General features: G+C 43.4%; 1 protein-coding gene across 2 annotated transcripts in view; it reads right to left on the bottom strand.

The window, feature by feature from the left end:
- Positions 1-20,134, bottom strand: part of FAM124A (family with sequence similarity 124 member A) — a 109,872-nt gene that overhangs the window by 46,409 nt on the left and 43,329 nt on the right. Inside the window, exon 2 of one of the 2 annotated variants that reach the window (XM_073613235.1) lies at positions 19,435-19,466. The exons of the other annotated variant lie outside the window; for it this stretch is intronic. Within the exon in view, the coding sequence (XP_073469336.1) occupies positions 19,435-19,466 (32 nt within the window). The remainder of the gene's footprint in view (positions 1-19,434; positions 19,467-20,134) is intronic. 2 annotated transcript variants of the gene reach the window in all.

The raw sequence follows: 20,134 nt of genomic DNA, 5'->3' as shown, positions 1-20,134 counted from the left end.
TCCCCAGTCCAGCAAAGAGAGAGCCTCAGTCCAGCAAAGAGAGAGCCTCAGTCCAGCAACGAGAGAGCCTCAGTCCAGCAACGAGAGAGCCTCAGTCCAGCAACGAGAGAGCCTCAGACCAGTAAAGAGAGAGCCTCAGACCAGTAAAGAAAGAGCCTCAGTCCAGCAAAGAGAGAGCCTCAGTCCAGCAAAGAGAGAGCCTCAGACCAGCAAAGAGACATCCCCAGTCCAGCAAAGAGACATTCCCATTCCAGCAAAGAGACATTCCCAGACCAGCAAAGAGACAGCCCCAGACCAGGAAAGATACAGCCCCAGACCAGGAAAGATACAGCCCCAGACCAGGAAAGTGACAGCCCCAAACAAGCAAAGTGACAGCCCCAAACCAGCTAAGTGACAGCCCCAGACCAGCAAAGAGACAGCCCCAGACCAGCAAAGTAACAGCCCCAGACCAGCAAAGTGACAGCCCCAGACCAGCAAAGTGACAGCCCCAGACCAGCAAAGAGACAGCCCCAGACCAGCAAAGTAACAGCCCCAGACCAGCAAAGTGACAGCCCCAGACCAGCACAGAGACAGCCTCAGTCCAGCACAGAGACTGCCCAAATCCACTTCCTTTCCCCACCGCTACAGAGCAGGACTTTGGCTGTAACACACACTGGATCAGTTCAGTGCACTCACCTTCCTCTCTGTGCAGCTGTCACCGTGTGCCAGCCGGTGTTAGGAGAGAGGCTGCCGTTATCCCTCGCGTGCAAGTATATCTCCAGCGGCTGGCCCGGGAGGTGTCTGTCGCCTGCAGGTGCTTCTAATCCGCCTTTTTTATGCACATCCTAGTTTGATTTAGGCATGGCCGCATAGCAGGAGATGAGCGGCAGCCGCGGTCTGTGTTAGCCCTGTCCAGGCCATGGTCGCTCCTTATCAACCGCTGTGCGAACTGTTCATCAACAGGCCGCTCTTCTTATGACATGCAGCCTGGAACAAACGTCTGATGTGCCCTATGGCCAGTCCGGGCCTGGGTATAGTACTGACATGAACCACAAAGGTTCAAAATTTATATGGTCCAAAGAAATTTAGACAACATAAAAGTAAAAAAAGCACCTGGACCAGATGGCTTACACCCAAGGGTTCTCAGACATTTGAGGTTTGGTATTTCAAAGCCGTTGTTTCTAATTTTTAGAGACTCTTTAATGACTGGGGTGGTACCACTGGATTGACGTAAAGCCAATGTATTGCTTATATTTAAAAAGGGATCAAAGTCTTTACTAAGTAATTACAGACCAGTTAGTTTAAAGTGGTTGTAAACCCTTTACAACCACTTTATACTACAGGCAAGCCTATAATTAGGCTTATCTGTAGCTACACTGGATATCTCCTAAACCTGCACGGTTTAGGAGATATCCTTGTATTTGCATGTGCCGACGTCATCGGCACATGCGCACTTAAGCAAACTGAAGTAATGGCACGTACGTGCCATTGCTTCAGTTGTACTGTGCCGTTACCGGCGGCCCCTGCGTGCATGCGTGGGAGTGATGCCATCGCGGCTTCGGCAAATCACAGCGGCGGAGCCGCGATACCCGGAAGTAGCCCCCCAGAGAGATGTCGGCTGCCCGAGCGGTGAACGAGGTCCGCTGCGGGGGCTTTGATCTCAGGTAAGTAATTCATAATGAGCTAGTATGCTTATGCATACTAGCTCATTATGCCTTTGTCTTGTAGGTTTTTTTTTTTTTTTTGAGTTTTTTTTAAAAGGATTTACAACCACTTTAACTTCTATAGTCGAAAAGATACTTGAGAGCCTAATAAAATAACATATAGAAGTGTTTTTGCTAGAAAAAAAATATTGGACTCATAAAAGGCTGAAGTTGTCAAACAAATCTGTTTTCTTTTTATGAGGAAGTAAGCAAAACTTAGACAAAAGAGTGACTGTAGATATAGTATATACACACACACACAGTTCCCCACACACGGTGTCAGGACCCAGGTCTGCACCTGCAACCTCTGCTGTGTCTGGTGATGTCTCTTCTTGCTGAGCCACGTGGGATGCTGAACAGGTCAGTGGACAATTCCTTGAATGATCCTGCCTTGAAACTTGTTTCCCTTGAACTTGGAACTCTTTGCTCCTCCCATTAACTTCCTATGTTGGCCCTATCTTTGCACTTCCTGTTTGCCAGATTATTGTGCTCTCTTCAGCCAATATCTCACTTTTGTCACTCATGCTGCCATCCATATCTTTGCTACCACATGTTACTGACCCTTGGCTTGTTTCTCAACTATGCTTCTGCTTAATCCCAACCTGCAATCACTTGTTACCGACCTGTGGCTTGTTTACTGACTATGCTTCTTCTTCACTCCTACTTTCTATATTTTCTACTGGACCCTGGGTGGGTTGATCCTGAGGACCATGACCTGGTACTAACATGCAGCAAAACCCATGTTCACCATCAGGAGCTCTGATGAATACTGGTTGGTGCTTAGATTCTGCACCTCAGATGAGCCCGCCTCATCTGCCAAGGTGATCTGCTAATGTACTTATCCTGTTGGTTGGTGGGAGCCTCTCAACTGCTATAGCTACATGACTTAATGTGTAAGTTAAGGTGGGTACACACGGATTGAAATTCAGCCAGATCAGCAGCCCAAATTTCGATCTGGTAGATCATCAACTTAATAAAAGTATGCAATTGCAAACTGCAGTATCTAGCAAAATAATTTCTTGTATTGGAAGAGGTAAAGACTCCAAAGAAAGAGAGACACCATTTGCCCCTATACAAATCATTAGTAAGACCTCATCTGGAATATGCAGTTCAGTTTTGGGCACCAGTTCACAAAAAGGATATTGGGGAATTGGAGAATGTGCAGAGAAGGACAACCGAACTGATATGAGGCGTTATGAGGAAAGATTAGCTGAACTGAATTTATTCTCTCTCTGAGAAGAGGAGATTGAGTAGGGATAGGACTTCTTACTCTACATACAGTAGGTGGTCCATATAGAGAACTTAGTATAGAGTTATTCACTTTCAGGTCATTACAGAAGACAAGGGGGCACTCTTTATGTCTGAAGGAAAGAGATTTACCTTGTTTGTTATGTCTATTGATTAAACTAGATGAACTACTGTATTTTTTTAACCTAACTATGTCATTTTGTTTTGTATTCATTTTGGTCTTTTTTCCTTCCTTCATTTCCCACTGATTGCATGTCATATGTTCTCCATGTGAGAGGCACTAACACAGGAGTTTTTGGACATTGGCAATTGTTACCAATTTTTAGCAGACCACAAAGACATTGTGATGTCACAAATGTTTTTGCACATATGTTCACCAGTTTGGTGGGATTTCCTGTACTATTACAACTGATGGGTAGGTACTAAGCTGAAAGAATGTTGCTAGGCAACAACACTGCCACTGCCAAATTTTTGACCACCCACATGGTATTTCCAGGTTTTGAGGTTGTTTGTATTGAATATTTCTCTGTATATACGTAATTCTTTCTGCATAGCATTTCAGCTTTTTTTTAAAGACAGGGTTATGTCATTATGACATCACTGGGAGTGAGAGTTTTGTTCTGCATGCTCAAATGTACAGTGCCTTGAGAAAATATTCATACCCCTTGACATTTTCCACATTTTGTCATGTTACAACCAAAAAACGTAAATGTATTTTATTGGGATTTTATGTGATAGACCAACACCAAGTGGCACATAATTGTGAAGTGGAAGGAAAATGATCAATGGTATTCAACATTTTTATAACTAAATATGTGAAAAGTGTGGCGTGCATTTGTATTAAACCCCCCTGAGTAAATACTTTGTAGAACCACCTTTTGCTGCAATTACAGCTGCAAGTCTTTTTGAGTACGTCTCTACAAGCTTTGCACTTCTAGAAACTCAAGCTCTGTCAGACTGGATGGAGAGCATCTGTGAACAGCAATTTTCAAGTCTTGCCAAAGATTCTCAATTGGATTTAGGTCTGGACTTTGACTGGGCAATTCTAACACATGAATATTTCTAGATTGTAAGCTCTAACGAGCAGTGCCCTCTGATCCCTCCTGTATTGAATTGTATTGTAACTGTACTGTGTGCCCCCATGTTGTAAAGTGCTGCACAAACTGTTGGTGCTATATAAATCCTGTATAACAATAATAATAATAATAATGAATATGCTTTGATCTAAACCATTCCATTGTAGCTCTGGCTGTATGTTTAGGGCCGTTGTCCAGCTGGAAGGTGAACCTCCGCCCCAGTCTCAAGTCTTTTGCAGACCCTAACAAGTTTTCTTCTAAGATTGCCCTGTATTTGGCTCCATCCATCTTCCCATCAACTCTGACCAGCTTCCCTGTCCCTGCTGAAGAAAGCATCCCCACAACATAATGCTGCCACCATCATGTTTCATGGTGGGGATGGTGTGTTCAGGGTTATGTGCAGTGTCAGTTTTCCGCCACACATAGCATTTTGCTTTTTAGGCCAAAAAGTAAAATTTTGGTCTCATCTGACCAGACATGGCTTCTCGCAAACTGCAAACGGGACTTCTTGTGGCTTTCTTTCAACAATGGCTTTCTTCTTGCCACTCTTCCATAAAGGCCAGCTTTGTGGAGTGCACAACTAATAGTTGCCCTGTAGACAGATTCTCCCACCTGAGGATCTCTGCAGCTCCTCCAGAGTTACCATGGGTCTCTTGGCTGCTTCTCTGATTAATGCTCTCCTTGCCCGGCCTAGTCTTGGTAGGTTTGCAGTTGTGCCATACTCTTTCCATTTTCACATGATGGATTAAACAGTGCTCTGTGAGATGTTCAAAGCTTGGGATATTTTTTTTATAACCTAACCCTGCTTTAAACTTCTTCACAACTTTATCCCTGACCTGTCTGGTGTGTCCCCTGGCCTTCATGATGCTGTTTGTTTACTAAGGTTCTCTAACAAACCTCTGAGGCCTTCACAGAACAGCTGTATTTATACTGAGATTAAATTACACACAGGTTGACTATTTAGAAATTAGGTGGCTTCTGAAGGCAATCCATTCCACTAGATTTTAGTTTGGGGTATCAGCGTAAAGGGGGCTGAATACAAATGCATGCCACACTTTTCAGATGTTTATTTTAAAAAATGTTGAAAACAATTTATTATTTTCCTTCCACTTCATAATTATGTACCATTTTGTGTTGGTCTATCATATAAAATCTCAATAAATTTACGTTTTTGGTTGTAACGTGACAAAATGTGGAAAATTTCAAGGGGTATGAATACTTTTTCAAGGCACTGTATATACAGTGCATGGTGGTGGGAGTGTCATGGTCTGGGGCTGAATGAGTGCTGCCGGCACTGGGGATCTACAGTTCTTTGAGGGAACCATGAATGCCAACATGTAGTGTGACATACTGAAGCAGAGCATGATCCCCTCCCTTCAAAGACTGGGCCACATGACAGTATTCCAACATGATAAGGACCCAAAACACACCTCCAAGATGACCACTGTCTTGCTAAAGAAGCTGAGGGTAAAGGTGATGGACTGGCCAAGCATGTCTCCAGACCTAAACCCTATTGAGCATCTGTGGGGCATCCTCAAACAAAAGGTAGAGGAGCACAAGGTCTCTAACATCCACCAGCTCCGTGATGTCGTCATGGAGGAGTGGAAGAGGACTCCAGTGGCAACCTGTGAAGCTCTGGTGAACTCCATGCCCATGAGGGTTAAGGCAGTGCTGGAAAATAATGGTGGCCACATAAAATATTGACATTTTGGGCCCAATATGGACATTTTCACTTAGGGGTGTACTCACTTTTGTTTAGACATTATTGGCTGTGTGTTGAGTTATTTTGAGGGGGCAGAAAATTTACACTGTTATACAAGCTGTACACTCACTACTTTACATTGTAGAAAAGTGTCGTTTCTTCAGTGTTGTCACATGAAAAGATATAATAAAATATTTACAAAAATGTGAGGGGTGTACTCACTTTTGTGAGATACCGTATACATGTTTCATTGCATTGTCACTGTCACCTTGAGGAAGGGACCTTTGCGCTGCCCAAAACGTTTGCTTATTTGACTAATGTGACATTGTACTAATAAATGAGTGTAAATGTTTGCAGCGGAGAGCTGGTGACATCTCATTGTTTTCCTTAGATAATTTGGGTGCTGCAGATGTCTACACAGTATGAGCATGTGGCATGAGCATGCATGCTTGCATACACGTTTGTGCACCAAAAATAAAATCATTATGTGGTTGGATTATGCCTGTGTATCTTATGTCTCTTGGCAGCTTAAGCCTGTAATACCTCCGAATGAGAGGAATTTTCATTGTTTCAGTGCATTTAGCTTCAGTCAGTGAGCAGAATAGACACTTACAAAGATCAGCTTGCAGCTTCCCGGAATTAAACTCTTTTGTCTTTGCCAGCCTGGCTTTTGTAGAAAACTGCAACACTCTTTAATCCTGACAAACGATTTGATGAGGAAGAACTAAGATAATTCCTACTGTTGAAAAACATAACAGTCAGCACAGTAGTAGCATCACTGAACGCAGCCTGCCAACTTCAAGCTACATGTGCCTCAACCATCCCCATTCATTTCAGGCCAGACATAAACCACAGAGAGATAGAACATTACTACACTGGTCAGCAACTCTTACATAGCTACAGGCCACACAATAGGAAGAATCCAAAAGGCATTCCTTGAACATAGGAAGAGCAACACTAGAGTAAAATGAAACTGTTGCACGCAGCATTCATTCATGAAAACTGGAGCTATTTGGGTGACCATATCCACAAATCAAATTCAGTGTATTATTTTCCTGATTTAAAAGAAAGAACCTGGCAAAAGCCTTCAGCTAGTACTGATTATCATTGGCCAACCTTGGTTGAAAAAACAGAAGCAAAACCCCTTTAGCTTTATTTTCATTTCTCTAGTATTTTCTTTTTCCTGGTCTTATATATTCAATTAAAATAAATGTTGTTGTGCATGTTTTCTATGTTAATACCATAGGTGTGCGCAGCCTCTTGCATTAGGGTGTGCACCCCAAAGCTTAAATACATATGCATGTGTATATGTACTGATGGTGTCAGTAGGGCAGTGGACAGTGTAATTTAGTTAATTTTCTTTTCCCCAAATTTTTGGGCTTGTGTAACATTTTTTGGGGGGGATGAAATATCAGTGGTCAAAACAGGGGGGGATATGCAGCACACAAGGCAATTAGGGTGTGCCTGGGCACACCCTGTGCGCACGCCTATGGTTAATACCCTATCATTATAGTACAATGATGTGCATAAAACTAAATATAAGGAGGGGTATTTACTATGCTCTAACAGAAGCAGCAGCTACTAATCGTGCTAAGTAGCACAACTTTAAAGGAGAAGTATTGCCAAAGCCCTCCTATGCCATCCTATGATGTCACAGAGTCGGTCCAGGCTCTACAGGGATCCCGACAATAAAGTTGAGATCAGCCCAGATGCCTGACCGGCACCGCTGAGAGCCTGAGCCAGTCGCTCCCACCCCCTTGCTAGCCTGGCGTTCCAGTAAGCTCTGGAAGGGCAGAGCACAAAGTCGTTGACAGTCCCCGCTCTGTGCCAGCGCGGACCCAAGAACTGAGTGATCAGTGGTCTTTGATGGCTCAGTTCTGGGTGTACAGCTGGCGGGGGACAGCTCGATGGTAGATGGAGGAATCCCCCTGCCGGGACATTGCAGCTCCTACTGCTCTCAGAATACATTGATCAGCGGCTCCAGCTGCTGATCGTCCAATGTTTACCATCGACTTCTGTTGAGCAGCCACAAACTGATCGAAAATTTGGCTGGTTTCTGCTGAAACCGATGAATTTGAATAAGTGTATGGCCAGTCTTACCTGTCTTTGCTACAATATCCATTGGCAACATCACAATCTCTGATCATGCCCCAGTCTCTCTTGAATTCCTGCTCCCCTTAGCACACTCCATCTAGATAAGTGGATCTCAACCTGGGGGTCAAATGACGATTTGCCAGGGGTCACCAAATCCTGGGCTGTTCCTGAAGCCCACGCCACTCTCCCAACCTTTACGCGGCCACCCAGCAGGGCTCTCTCTGGAGCCTGTGGCCACCCATTCAGTTCACAGCATGGGTGGGGGGCACAGACTAGAGGTCAGCTGACTGGTGAGGAATGTGAAGTGGGAGGGGCTGGAGGAGACCCTATCTCCTGATTTCGGCATAGGTGTCACTGCTGCGAGACACCACAGAGCTGGAGACACAGTGAAGCCGGAGACATAGTGAGTAACTCTACCTGTGATTAGAGCTGTCATTAAAAGTTCCCACTACAGTTCTCAGATCAGCAGATGACCTTGATCAAGAGCACCTAAGTTGTTTGATCAGAACTCCCCCCAGCATTGCCACTGATCCCACCCCACACCAGAACTTCTACTCATCCCAACTCCACGCCAGCAATGCCACTTATCCCATTCCCCCCACTCCCCACCAAGGAATAAAAATAGAGAATACATGGAAGGGAGAGAAAAAGAGGGGGAGGAACAAAGAAAAATGGAGAGAAAGAATAAGAGAAAGAACAAGAAAGATGGCTAGAGAGAGGGATGGGGAAAAAAACAAGAAATTAGGATAGAGAGATAAAAGGGAAAAAAAAGGAGAACAAAGAGAAAGAGTGGTACATCCTAAAATGTACCATAAGAGGTTTTAATACTATACGAGTAGAAGGGACTCGGGACCACTAAATGTCCGTGGGTTAGGGGCGCAAATTACTTGTCTTGCCTTGGGTGCTGGCAACCCATGCTACTAAAATAATTTTACTGTTAGGGGTCCCCACAACTTGGGAAATTTTATCAAGGGGGTCACGACATTAGAGCGGTTGAGAACCACTCATCTAGATGCATTAGCGTCTCAATAAGAGTCTTCTTTAATACCCGTTGGTTATGGAAGACATTTATTGACATTTGGGTTGCCCATAAGTCTTTTATCAGGGGCAGGCTGATAAAGCATAACTCCAAGCTCCAGAAGGCCAAACTTATTTATATTTCAATCTTTTTATTAAAGTTTTCAAGTAACAAACAGGCTCCCCTAGCAAGGGAAAGATAACAGTCTACTTGGACAACAGTCCATGTAGGCACTGGGAATTTGAGTACAGTTAGGACACATAACAGCCATATGAAAAAAAAAATCTCGAGAGTAATTACTCCAGGGGTGCACAATTGATAGGCTGATAAGCGATAAAACTGCATATAGGATCAAGTAGTAGTTAATAGGCCAAAATGATTTAGATGCAAAATCTCTTAACTGAGGTTCAATCACTTAAGCTCACCCACAAGCGCACAGAATCGGAAGAAGTTGGAACCAAACTGTTTTAAGCCAGAGACTCCGACAGGACACTTTATCTGGGGAAGGTGAAAGCCACTTTAACAAAGTGTCGATGCATCTTTTTGGATATGACAATAATTGTGGCAGGGCATGATTCCAACTCAGAGATCACAAAGTTGTTGTACTTGGTGCCATATAAAAATTGGTATTGGCAACATAATTCTGCTTCTCTGTACCTATTGTGACATACTTCAGTCCCTGTCTGCTCCCTGTCATTAAATATGTAATTCGCTCCAACTGCACTGATGGTGGAAATAACACATCTTTCCCACAGGCAACAAGCACAATGAAAAACAGAACCCGATAGTACTTCAATTAAAGAAATGGATGAGGGAACAGGCATAGAACCGTATGTTCCATATTTTACCTATTATTTCATTCACCTCCAGGAACAGGGAGAAAGCATTCAAAACGATGTTTATCTATATTTTATGAGAAGTTCATTTAACATGTGTTGCCTGAGGTGCCAGTTGAGGTGTTAACCATTACATTACATAACCATAACAATTAAGCCCCCAGCTACATCACTAGCCTAGTCTCTAAACACCAACCTACTCATTCTCTTCGTTCCTCTCAAGACCTTCTGCTCTCTAGCTCCCTCATCACCTCCTCCCATGCTCGCCTCCAGGACTTTTCCAAAGCCTCTCCAATCCTATAGAATGCCCTACCCCAATCTGTCCGCTTATCTCCTACTCTATTAGCTTTTAGACCAGTGGTTCTCAAACTGGGGGTCGGGACCCCCTCGGGGGTCAAATGACGATTAGCCAGGGGTCACCAAATCCTGGGCTGTTCCTGAAGCCCACGCTACTCTCCCAACCTTTTCGTGGCCGCCCAGCAGGGCTCTCTCTGGAGCCTGTGGCTGCCCAGCTGGGCTGTTCCTAGAGCCCGTGGCCGCCCACTCAGCCTCTTCACAGCCACCCATTTAGTTCACGGCATGGGTGGGGTGGCAGAGACTAGAGGTCAGCTGACTGGTGAGGAATTTGAAGTGGGAGGGGCTGGAGGAGACCCTATCTCCTGATTTCGGCATAGGTGTCACTGCTGCGAGACACCACAGAGCTGGAGACACAGTGAAGCCGGAGACATATTGAGTAACACTACCTGTGATTAGAGTTGCCATTAAAAGTTCCCACTCCAGTTCTCAGATCAGCAGATGACCTTGATCAAGAGCACCCAAGTTGTTTGATCAGAACTCCCCCCAGCATTGCCACTGATCCCACCCCACACCAGAACTGCCACTCATCCCAACTCCACGCCAGCAATGCCACTCATCCCATTCCCCCCACTCCCCACCAAGGAATACAAATAGAGAATACATGGAAGGGAGAGAAAAAGAGGGTGAGGAACAAAGAAAAATGGAGAGAAAGAATAAGAGAAAGAACAAGAAAGATGGCTAGAGAGAGGGATGGGGAAAAAAAAACAAGAAATTAGGATAGAGAGCTAAAAGGGAAAGCAAGGAGAACAAAGAGAAAGAGTGGTACATCCTAAAATGTACCATAAGAGGTTTTAATACTATACGAGTAGAAGGGACTCGGGACCACTAAATGTCCGTGGGTTAGGGGCGCAAATTACTTGTCTTGCCTTGGGTTCTGGCAACCCAGGCTACTAAAATAATTTTACTGTTAGGGGTCCCCACAACTTGGGAAATTTTATCAAGGGGTCACGGCATTAGAGTGGTTGAGAACCACTGTTTTAGACGATCCCTGAAAACCCTTCTCTTCAGAGAAGCCTAGCCCTACCCACACCTAACAACAACTGTTTTTTCAGTTTCTCCATCAGCTCACCCCACAGTTATTACCTTTTGTTTCCACTTGACCCTCCCTTCTAGATTGTAAGCTCTAATGAGCAGGGCCCTCTGACTTCTCCTGTATTGATTTGTATTATAAGTGTACTGTCTGCCCTCACGTTGTAAAGCGCTGCGCAAACTGTTGGCGCTATATAAATCCTGTATAATAATAATAATAACAAATTAATATAAACGCTTGGAAAGATGCAGTGACTTTCTCTCCAACCCCCACCTGCAACTGGATAGAAATGTCCGAAGGAGAAGTTACCAGGATGCCCACTAAGTGGCTGATCAGAATGGGTCTACAAGTCCGGGCAGACTCCATGAGCTCATTGTTCCACTTTTTTCCTGTCAGCTGAAGGCATTCTAGATAATTGATCATACATCTTCAGAGAAGCTAGAACAAATCCCACTAGACAAACATGGCTGAATAAACCTGGTATCCTTACAGGACAACGTCCCCAATGCCACTAGTTTCCTCAATACAGTAACCACCCCAAGTGTATGGAACTTTAGCGCACAGGTACGGGCAGCTCGGCATTTGATTTTTACGGTTTCGGGCTGAAGACAGCATGGGATGCCACAGCTGTCAAAGGAAGCAAATTAAGACCTGCAGGGGTGGGGGTTATATCTTACTCTATGGATGGGGCTAAGTAGAGGGGCTGGAGGATTTCGCAACAACTGGGAACCTTCTGGAAAGGCCACAGGACACGTAGTTTTGCAACTGTACATGTCTGCACTATTTTTACCTTGCACATTTACATGTATTTGCATTACAAATAGTTTTTCTTTAACCACTTCAGCCCCGGAAAGGTTTTACCCCTTAATGACCAGGCCATTTTTTGCGATACGGAACTGCGTTGCTTTAACTGACAATTGTGCGGTCGTGTGACGCTGTACCCATATAAAATTTGTGTCCTTTTTTCCCCACAAATACAGCTTTCTTTTGGTGATATTTGATCACCTCTGCGGTTTTTAATTTTTTTCGCTATAAAGAAAAAAGAGCGACAATTTAGAAAAAAACAATATTTTTTACTTTCTGCTATAAAACACATTCATTAAAAAAAAATCAAATTTCTTCATTAACTTAGGCTAATATGTATTCTCCTACATATTTTTGTAAAAAAAAATAATACCAATAAGCGCATATTGATTGGTTTGCGCAAAAATTATCGCACCTACAAATTATGGGATGTTTTTATGGCATTTTTATTTATTTATTTTTTACTAGTAATGGCGGCAATTTTTAGCGGGACTGCGACATTGCAGCGGACAAATCGGACACCTAACTGACACTTTTTTGGGAACCAGTGACATTATTACAGTGATCAGTGCTAAACATATGCACTGTTACTGTACTAATGACACTGGTTGAGAAGGGGTAAACATCAGGGGCGATCAAAGGATTAACTGTGTGCCTATCTGGTGCTTGCTGTGTGGGGGGTGGTCTGACTAGGTGAAGACAGAGATCGGTGTTCCTGCTTAGCAGGAACACCGATCTCTGTCTTCTTTCCTGTCAGAACGGCAATCTGCCTTATTTACATAGGCAGATCGCCGTTCTGCCTCTCTCTGGAACGATTGCGAGTGGCCGGCGTACATCGGACCGTCAGACCCGCTGATTGGCTCTCCCTCTGTCCAATCAGCGCTGATCGCGCCTCCCCAGTGTCCTTTACACGAAATGACGTACAGGTACTTCATTTTGCGCAATAGAGCCGACCTGCCGCAGTACAAGTACGTTAGGCGGTCGGCAAGTGGTTAAAGTGAAATTCAAGCCAAAACATTTTTTTAATTATTGACAGTGTTTTTTTTTTTTTTTTACTGTTATGCCGTTGTTGGAGAGATTTTCCTCACTTTCTGTTGTGTCAATGTAACGGGAAGTAAAACAATTTTTCTCCAACTAGGACAGAGACTTCTAACTGTATACTTGATGGGCAGTTTTCCCTCTTCTGTATCACTTGAGAAAGGAGCGTGCATGCTCCAAACGTGAATTGCGCATGCTCTAAAACGTGCTTTGGTTCCTCCCTTCCACCCCGGTGATGTCACAAGCCTACGGATGCTGCTCTTCAAGCTAGTTCCTCCCAGCCAACCCGGAACAACACAGCACTTGCCGGCTTCATCATCATTAAGACTTTTCATCCCTTTTCCATGGATGTTGTATTTCCCTTATTTCCTGCCATGGACTCTTTTCGACCTATCTCCCATGTAGTGTATGTTTGCTATATAAAAATGCTGTGCGCTAGCATTTCCCATATTTTTAGGAGGTACTGATAGGCGGCACTGATGGGCACTGATAGGGGGCATTGTTGAGGTTGCACCAATAATCAGGGCACGGATGATCAGTGTAAATGATGTGCTGACAGGCTTGCCAGTTAACAGCTCTCCTTTACTCCCAGACACAGTGTGGGAGCAAAGGACTGATGATAACCGGCAAGTCTGTTTACATGTGATCAGCTGTGATTGGACACAGCTGATCACATGGTAAAGGGCTGCTGTGATTGGCCCTTTTCCCCCATTTGGGATAAGCTGTCCGAAGGACACAGCGGTCACAGAGCATGCCCAATGTGCGCTGCAGGAGGTGAGCAGGGGGCAGGGTTCTGGGAGGACATCTACAGATGCCCTCCCAGAACTGAACGACCGTGCTGTAGCCATCTTTCCGCTATAGTGTGGATGGGAAGTGGTTAAACCCTAACTCCAGGTAAAACTCTATCGTTCTGCACAGTGTTGTTAGTCTTAAGGCCCGTACACACGATCGGACTTTTTGACAACAAACATGCAAATTAGCTGTTTTAAGGCAACATCCGACCGTGTGTACGCTCTATTGGACAAACTTTTCCGGTTTTCATTGGACTTTTGTTGGCAGTGCGAACAGACAAACTTTCCGGCAACAAAAGTCCGATGGAGCAAAGTCCGATTGTGTGTACACAAAACCATCGGACTTTTGTACAAACTACAAACATGCATGCTCAGAACCAATGCAAAAGATCAGACAACAATACAGAAGTTGACCAAAGGGTGGCGCCGGAGAATTGAACGTCCTCTTTTTGAAGTGTCATCAGTGCGTTGAAACGTCACTACGTTCGAGTTTGTTGCCGAAAAAGTCCTGCCGTGCGTATGCTTAATTAGTTTACGGTCAACGCCCTTTGTACAAAAATCCACGGGAAAGTTTGAACAAAGTCTGATCATGTGTATGAGGCTTAACACTGCACACATGCTTACAGAACAGAGGAGCAAAGGTGATGGCCTGATTAATGAGCTGCTGTTCCTTTATTGTCCAATCACAGACAGGTTGGTCTGGGTGTATTTCTTAACTGCTGCAGAGAAAACTGAGGTCACATCCTACAGTAGCTGCCTGGCAGAAGTACCTGAATGACTCAATTAGTTGAACACATAGTTTCAAATCATTTGGCAGGTAAAACGGTTCATGTATATGTATTTTAAAAGAGAATTTAGCTTTTTTCCTGCAGTTCAGCTTTAATAGCTACGCCAAATCTGGACACATTCAATCATTTACTGTTTTAACAGTGTTGTAAGACATAAATGAGAAAAACATTACTTCTGGAATCAGCAATAGCCACATCACAAGCGTATGCACGGTTCATACACGTGACAGTCTATCCCTTCCACTGCTACTGCCCATCCGTCTGAGATCACACATGTGGCTCGCTGCTTAAAGCACTAAGCCATAAGTCAGGTTTTCCGACTGGATATAGAAGTAAGAATCTATTTAAGTGGCATTTATTTTTTAAATTTTAATTTCTCCATAAGCAGATTTGTCTATCTTCACTCATTAACTCACAGACCATAATAGGAATTAGCAAGTGAAAACACAAGGCCTGCTTTACTACTTATACAAAACAGGGATTATAATGGTTCATCTGCAATAGGGAATTCTGGGTAATGTCATGTGCTAGGTCAAAAGAGCCTTCTGCTTACTGACTATCGTGTTAAAACACAAGCCATGATTTTAACCTTTTGATCTAAAACAGAGGTCCACCTAATGAGAACATATGATAGACACTCATGTATTGGGAAAGACCCACTCTTTTCTTCCATGGGTGGAGAATTAGTCATTGACACCATTCACAGATCACTGGGCCTAAACGTATGCTTGGTGAAAGAATAAAACAAAAACAAGCATCTTATTGTTTGTATGAGCAAAGCTAAATCCCAAACTATGGATAGCATCTGGGCTTGTATACAAGGGTGATCAAGGTTGGTCAATGTCATGTGTTCACCAGACCTTAAAGTACTGGTATATCTAATTTTTTTTTCATTCTCAATAGAGTGGGTAATAGTTAAAAGCTCTGTTTGTTTGTTTTTTGCGCCATTTGGAAATCCCTCCTAAATTAGGGAACAGTCCTCTTAGACAGTTGTCACTAAAAACAAAACGTGCCCATTGGAAGATCTGCCCCTATTCCTGTTCTGGTGGCAACTCAAAACTTTCGATTTTCTCCAGATTTAGTGTTGGTGACAGTGGTCACTAAGACAAAGGCCTAGGCATATTCTCTAAAGGGTAGTGATGCACACTATGTTCCAGATATAGGAAAAAACTAAATACTATACAAAAAGAGGTCGCAAAACCTCTTAGCAAGACTTCTTAGCACAAAGTTGGGAGCATGAAATTGTCCAGAAAAATCTTCATATGCTGACGCCTTAAGAGTTCCCTTCACTGGAACCAATGAAAACATACAGTAAAGTAATGCAAATAACATCAACATCGATAATTAAAACCACCATGTCTTTATGTTCCCTGGGGATGTCCCTTGTACAGTAAAACCTTGGATTGCAAGCATAATTCGTTCCAGAAACATGCTTGTAATCCAAAGCACTCTTATATCAAAGCGAATTTCCCCATAAGAAATAATGTAAACTTAGATGATTTGTTCCACAACCATTTATTCATAAGTCCTTCCGTTTATAGTCTATATAAAAAGATTATAGCCATGTGATAGGTTGTGTAACCATGAAATGTCCATCCACAAATGAAAGCCTCCACAAGGGGATTAGAAGCAAAATCCAGGAGGAGCTACAGAGTATAAAAGAGAAGAGAGGCGCCTCTAAGTGTAGCAATATAGAAAAAAGAGAAAGGTCTGGTGTCACCAGTGATACACCTCCATCCCTAAAAAATGCAACAAAAAGGAAAAATCTCGCCATACATAGGCAGATCACCGTTCTGCCTCTCTCTGGAACGATCGCGAGTGGCCGGCGGACATCGGACCGTCAGACCCGCTGATTGGCTCGTCCTGGGACTTTACATGAGGTGGGCACCGCTAAGCCAATAAAAGTAACAACAGTAAATACAGTATATATTTATTCAGTAAAAGTAATACATGCATTAATATCATCAGAGAAAATTATATTAATGCATGTATTACTTTTAATGAATAAATATATACTGTATTTACTGTTACTTTTATTGGCTTAGCGGTGCCCACTTCATGTGAAGTCCCAGGGCGAGATTTTTCCTTTTTGTTGCTAAGTGTAGCAATATGGTTACATTTAATGAAGGTACAACATTTAGCAACTCACGTGGTTGATGATTAAGATAGGCATATGGCACAGGCATCCGGGGTAAAGCTGTCCACATAGATCATCTCCCGCACCACCAGCTCTCACCGCTGTCATGCTGCAAACACACGGTCGGATTTTCCGACAACAAATGTTCGATGGGAGCTTGTTGTCAGAAATTCCGACCGTGTGTAGGCTCCATCGGACATTTGTTGTCGGAATTTCCGATAACAACAAAAATTTGAGAGCTGGTTCTCAAATTTTCCGACGATCCGTTGTCGGAAATTTCCGATCGTGTGTACACAATTCCAACGCACAAAATTCCACGCATGCTCGGAATCAAGCAGAAGAGCCGCACTGGCTATTGAACTTCATTTTTCTCGGCTCGTCGGCTCGTGTTGTACGCCACCGCGTTCTTGACGTTCGGAATTTCCGACAACATTTGTGTGACCGTGTGTATGCAAGACAAGTTTGAGCCAACATCCGTCGGAAATAAATCCAGGATTTTGTTGTCGGAATGTCCGATCAATGTCCGACCGTGTATACATGGCATAAGTCTGCAATCGTGACCAGGAAAACTACCCCTATCTGAAAACCTGGCTTGAACCGCTCGTGGAGTGCAGAGTGGAAGGGATGATGTTAATGGCGGTGAGGAGGATGTTCTATGTGGACAGCTGTACCCCGGATGCCGGCATACTTAGATGTGCCTCTTTTAATCATCAACCATGTGAGTTGCTAAATGTTGTAACTTCATTAAATGTAACCATATTACTATACTTGGAGGCTCCTCTCTTCTCTTTTATACTCCGTTGTGACATGACACTACTCTTATATCAAAAACATCGCTTGTATATCAAGTCAAAATGTATTAAAAAATTTTGTGTGTCTTGCAAAACGCTCTCAAAACAAGTTACTCTCAAACCAAGGTTTTACTGTTTAGACAAAATGCGAAGGGATGGGCTAGTGGTGTATGAGATCATGACACCTGCTGGTGTACCGCAGTGTGGTGTTTTTGAGCTTTTGTAACCCTGGGATGATTGTGAGTATATTTGCATGAAATAAAATGGTGTTTTTAGCAATATTACACTATGGTCCTTTGTATTTTCCGCTCAATCTTACTGCAGAGAATTGTGCTTTCTGGACAGCTAGCAGAGGACTTAGTGGGTGTGAAGTTTGATACCATACTCTGGTGTGATTCGCGTTTAGTGTATCCTGCGCTAGTGATCTCATATACCTGGAGATCCTGGTTATCCGGTAAGGTTATTCATATATACTATATTGTCAAAAGTATTGGGACACCTGCCTTTACAGGCATATGAACTTTAATGGCGTCTTAGTCCGTAGGGTTCAATATTGAGTTGGTCCACCCTTTACAGCTATATAAGCTTCAACTCTTCTGGGAAAGCTGTCCACATGGTTAGGAGTGTGTCTATGGGAATGTTTGACCATTCTTCCAGAAGCGCATTTGTGAGGTCAGGCACTGATGTGGACGAGAAGGTCTGGCTCACAGTCTCTGCTCTAATACATCCCAAAGGTGTTCTATCGGGTTGAGGTCAGGACTCTGCACAGGCCAGTCAAGTTTCTCCACCCCAAACTCGTTCATCCATGTCTTTATGGACCGTGCTTTGTGCACTAATGCTCAGTCATGTTGAAACAGGAAGAGGCCATTCCAAACTGTTCCCACAAAGTTGGGAGCATAAAATTGTCCAAAAAGTCTTCACTGGAACTAAAGGGCCAAGCCCAACCCCTGAAAAACAACTCCACACCATAACCCCCTCCACCAAATGATTTGGACCAGTGCACAAAGCAAGGTCCATAAAGACATGGATGAGCGAGTTTGAGGTTGAGGAACTTATCTGGTCTTACCTCAACCTGATAGAACACCTTTGGGATGGATTAAAGCAGAGACTGCGAGCCAGGCCTTCTTGTCCAACATCAGTTCCTGACCTCACAAATGCGCTTCTGGAAGAATGGTCAAAAATTCCCATAGACACACTCCTAAACCTTGTGGACAGCCTTCCCAGAAGAGTTGAAGCTGTTATAGCTGCAAAGGGTTGTTAAACTCAATATTGAACCCTACGGACTAAGACTGGGATGCCATTAAAGTTCATGTGCGCGTAAAGGCAGGCGTCCCAATACTTTTGACAATATAGTGTATCTATGTCTGTGGTGGTTTGGGACTAAAACACATGAAATTGTGGCATTTCATTTTTACACAAGATTCTACATCAGCCCCCTATTGGAGCCCTGAAACATTCTTTTGGGAGTAGACTTTCATTTCAATAATATCACTGTTTGCTTGATTTATACTGAACATTGTGTTATTTTTCCACTATATTGGTGGTTTTATTTATTGATGTTGATATTATTTGCATCACTTTACTGTTGTTTATTATATTCTCTAGGTCAGTGATGGCGAACCTTGGCACCCCAGATGTTTTGGAACTACATTTCCCATGATCCTCATGCACTCTGCAGTGTAGTTGAGCATCATGGGAAATGTAGTTCCAAAACATCTGGGGTGCCAAGGTTCACCATCACTGCTCTAGGTTGATTTTCTATAGAGAACATATATTTCCCTAATAGGGATACAGACAACAATAAAAACCTAACAGAGCTTCTAACTCCTCAAAAAATCTAGATATAAAATGGAATAAACATCTGAATAAAAGAGTTTTGGTTTTAGATGTTCTCATGTATCTACTTTACTGAGTTTTTAGGCAGGAAATGCCTAATGCATGTGGATACAAATGAATAGAACAAATGATGTATAAAACAAATGTGATAAAAAAGTGTTTCTGATTGCTTCTATTTTATCCATATTCACACACAATATACTCACTGCTTGTAGACGACATGCGGCTGTAGTCTGACCTGCAAGGCAAGCAATGAAATCTATCAGAATGGATGGCTTTCACTGAATTATTCAGAGACTGCTAAAATCACACTCACACTTTGAAATGATATTTTTCTTCCAGTGTTAAAATATTCATCTTGTGTGTTAAAAAGTTTTATGCACACAATGAAAATACAGGCGCAATCATTCTGAGCTCCTATCTAATATGAAAAAAAGAAACAGTAGTCTATTGATGCTTTATTATCAAGCACATTAGAGATACTGAATGTAAATTACACTGTAATAGATTTATTTTGTTCATCTTTCCCCAGGAGAAATGTATCAATTTTCACATCTACGCCTAACAGCATGGATTGAGAAATCTTGTCTATTGTATTGAGGCAGACTCAGCACCCACAGCTGCCTTAAAGAGGAGCTCCACCCAAAAGGGGAAGCTCTGCTTGTCTGCCTTCTCCCCCCCTCTGGTGCCACATTTGGCACCTTATGTGTGGGGTGGGGGGGTATGGGGCAGGTACCTGGCTTTAAGTTCGTCCCCTCGCTGCAGCTGGCCGAGTGAGAAAGCGCAGCGCGATTCGCACATGCGCAGTAGGAAACCGGCTGTGAAGCCATAAGGCTTCACTGTCGGTTTACCTTACCCAAGATGGCGGCGCCAGCACCAGAGAGCCGATTCAAGAATCGGTTTGGG

The sequence above is a fragment of the Aquarana catesbeiana genome, linkage group LG02, assembly GCF_042186555.1.
Source record: "Aquarana catesbeiana isolate 2022-GZ linkage group LG02, ASM4218655v1, whole genome shotgun sequence".
Lineage (NCBI taxonomy): Eukaryota > Metazoa > Chordata > Amphibia > Anura > Ranidae > Aquarana > Aquarana catesbeiana.
Note: the sequence above shows the minus strand (reverse complement) of the source record. Positions and strands in the feature narration are given on the sequence as shown.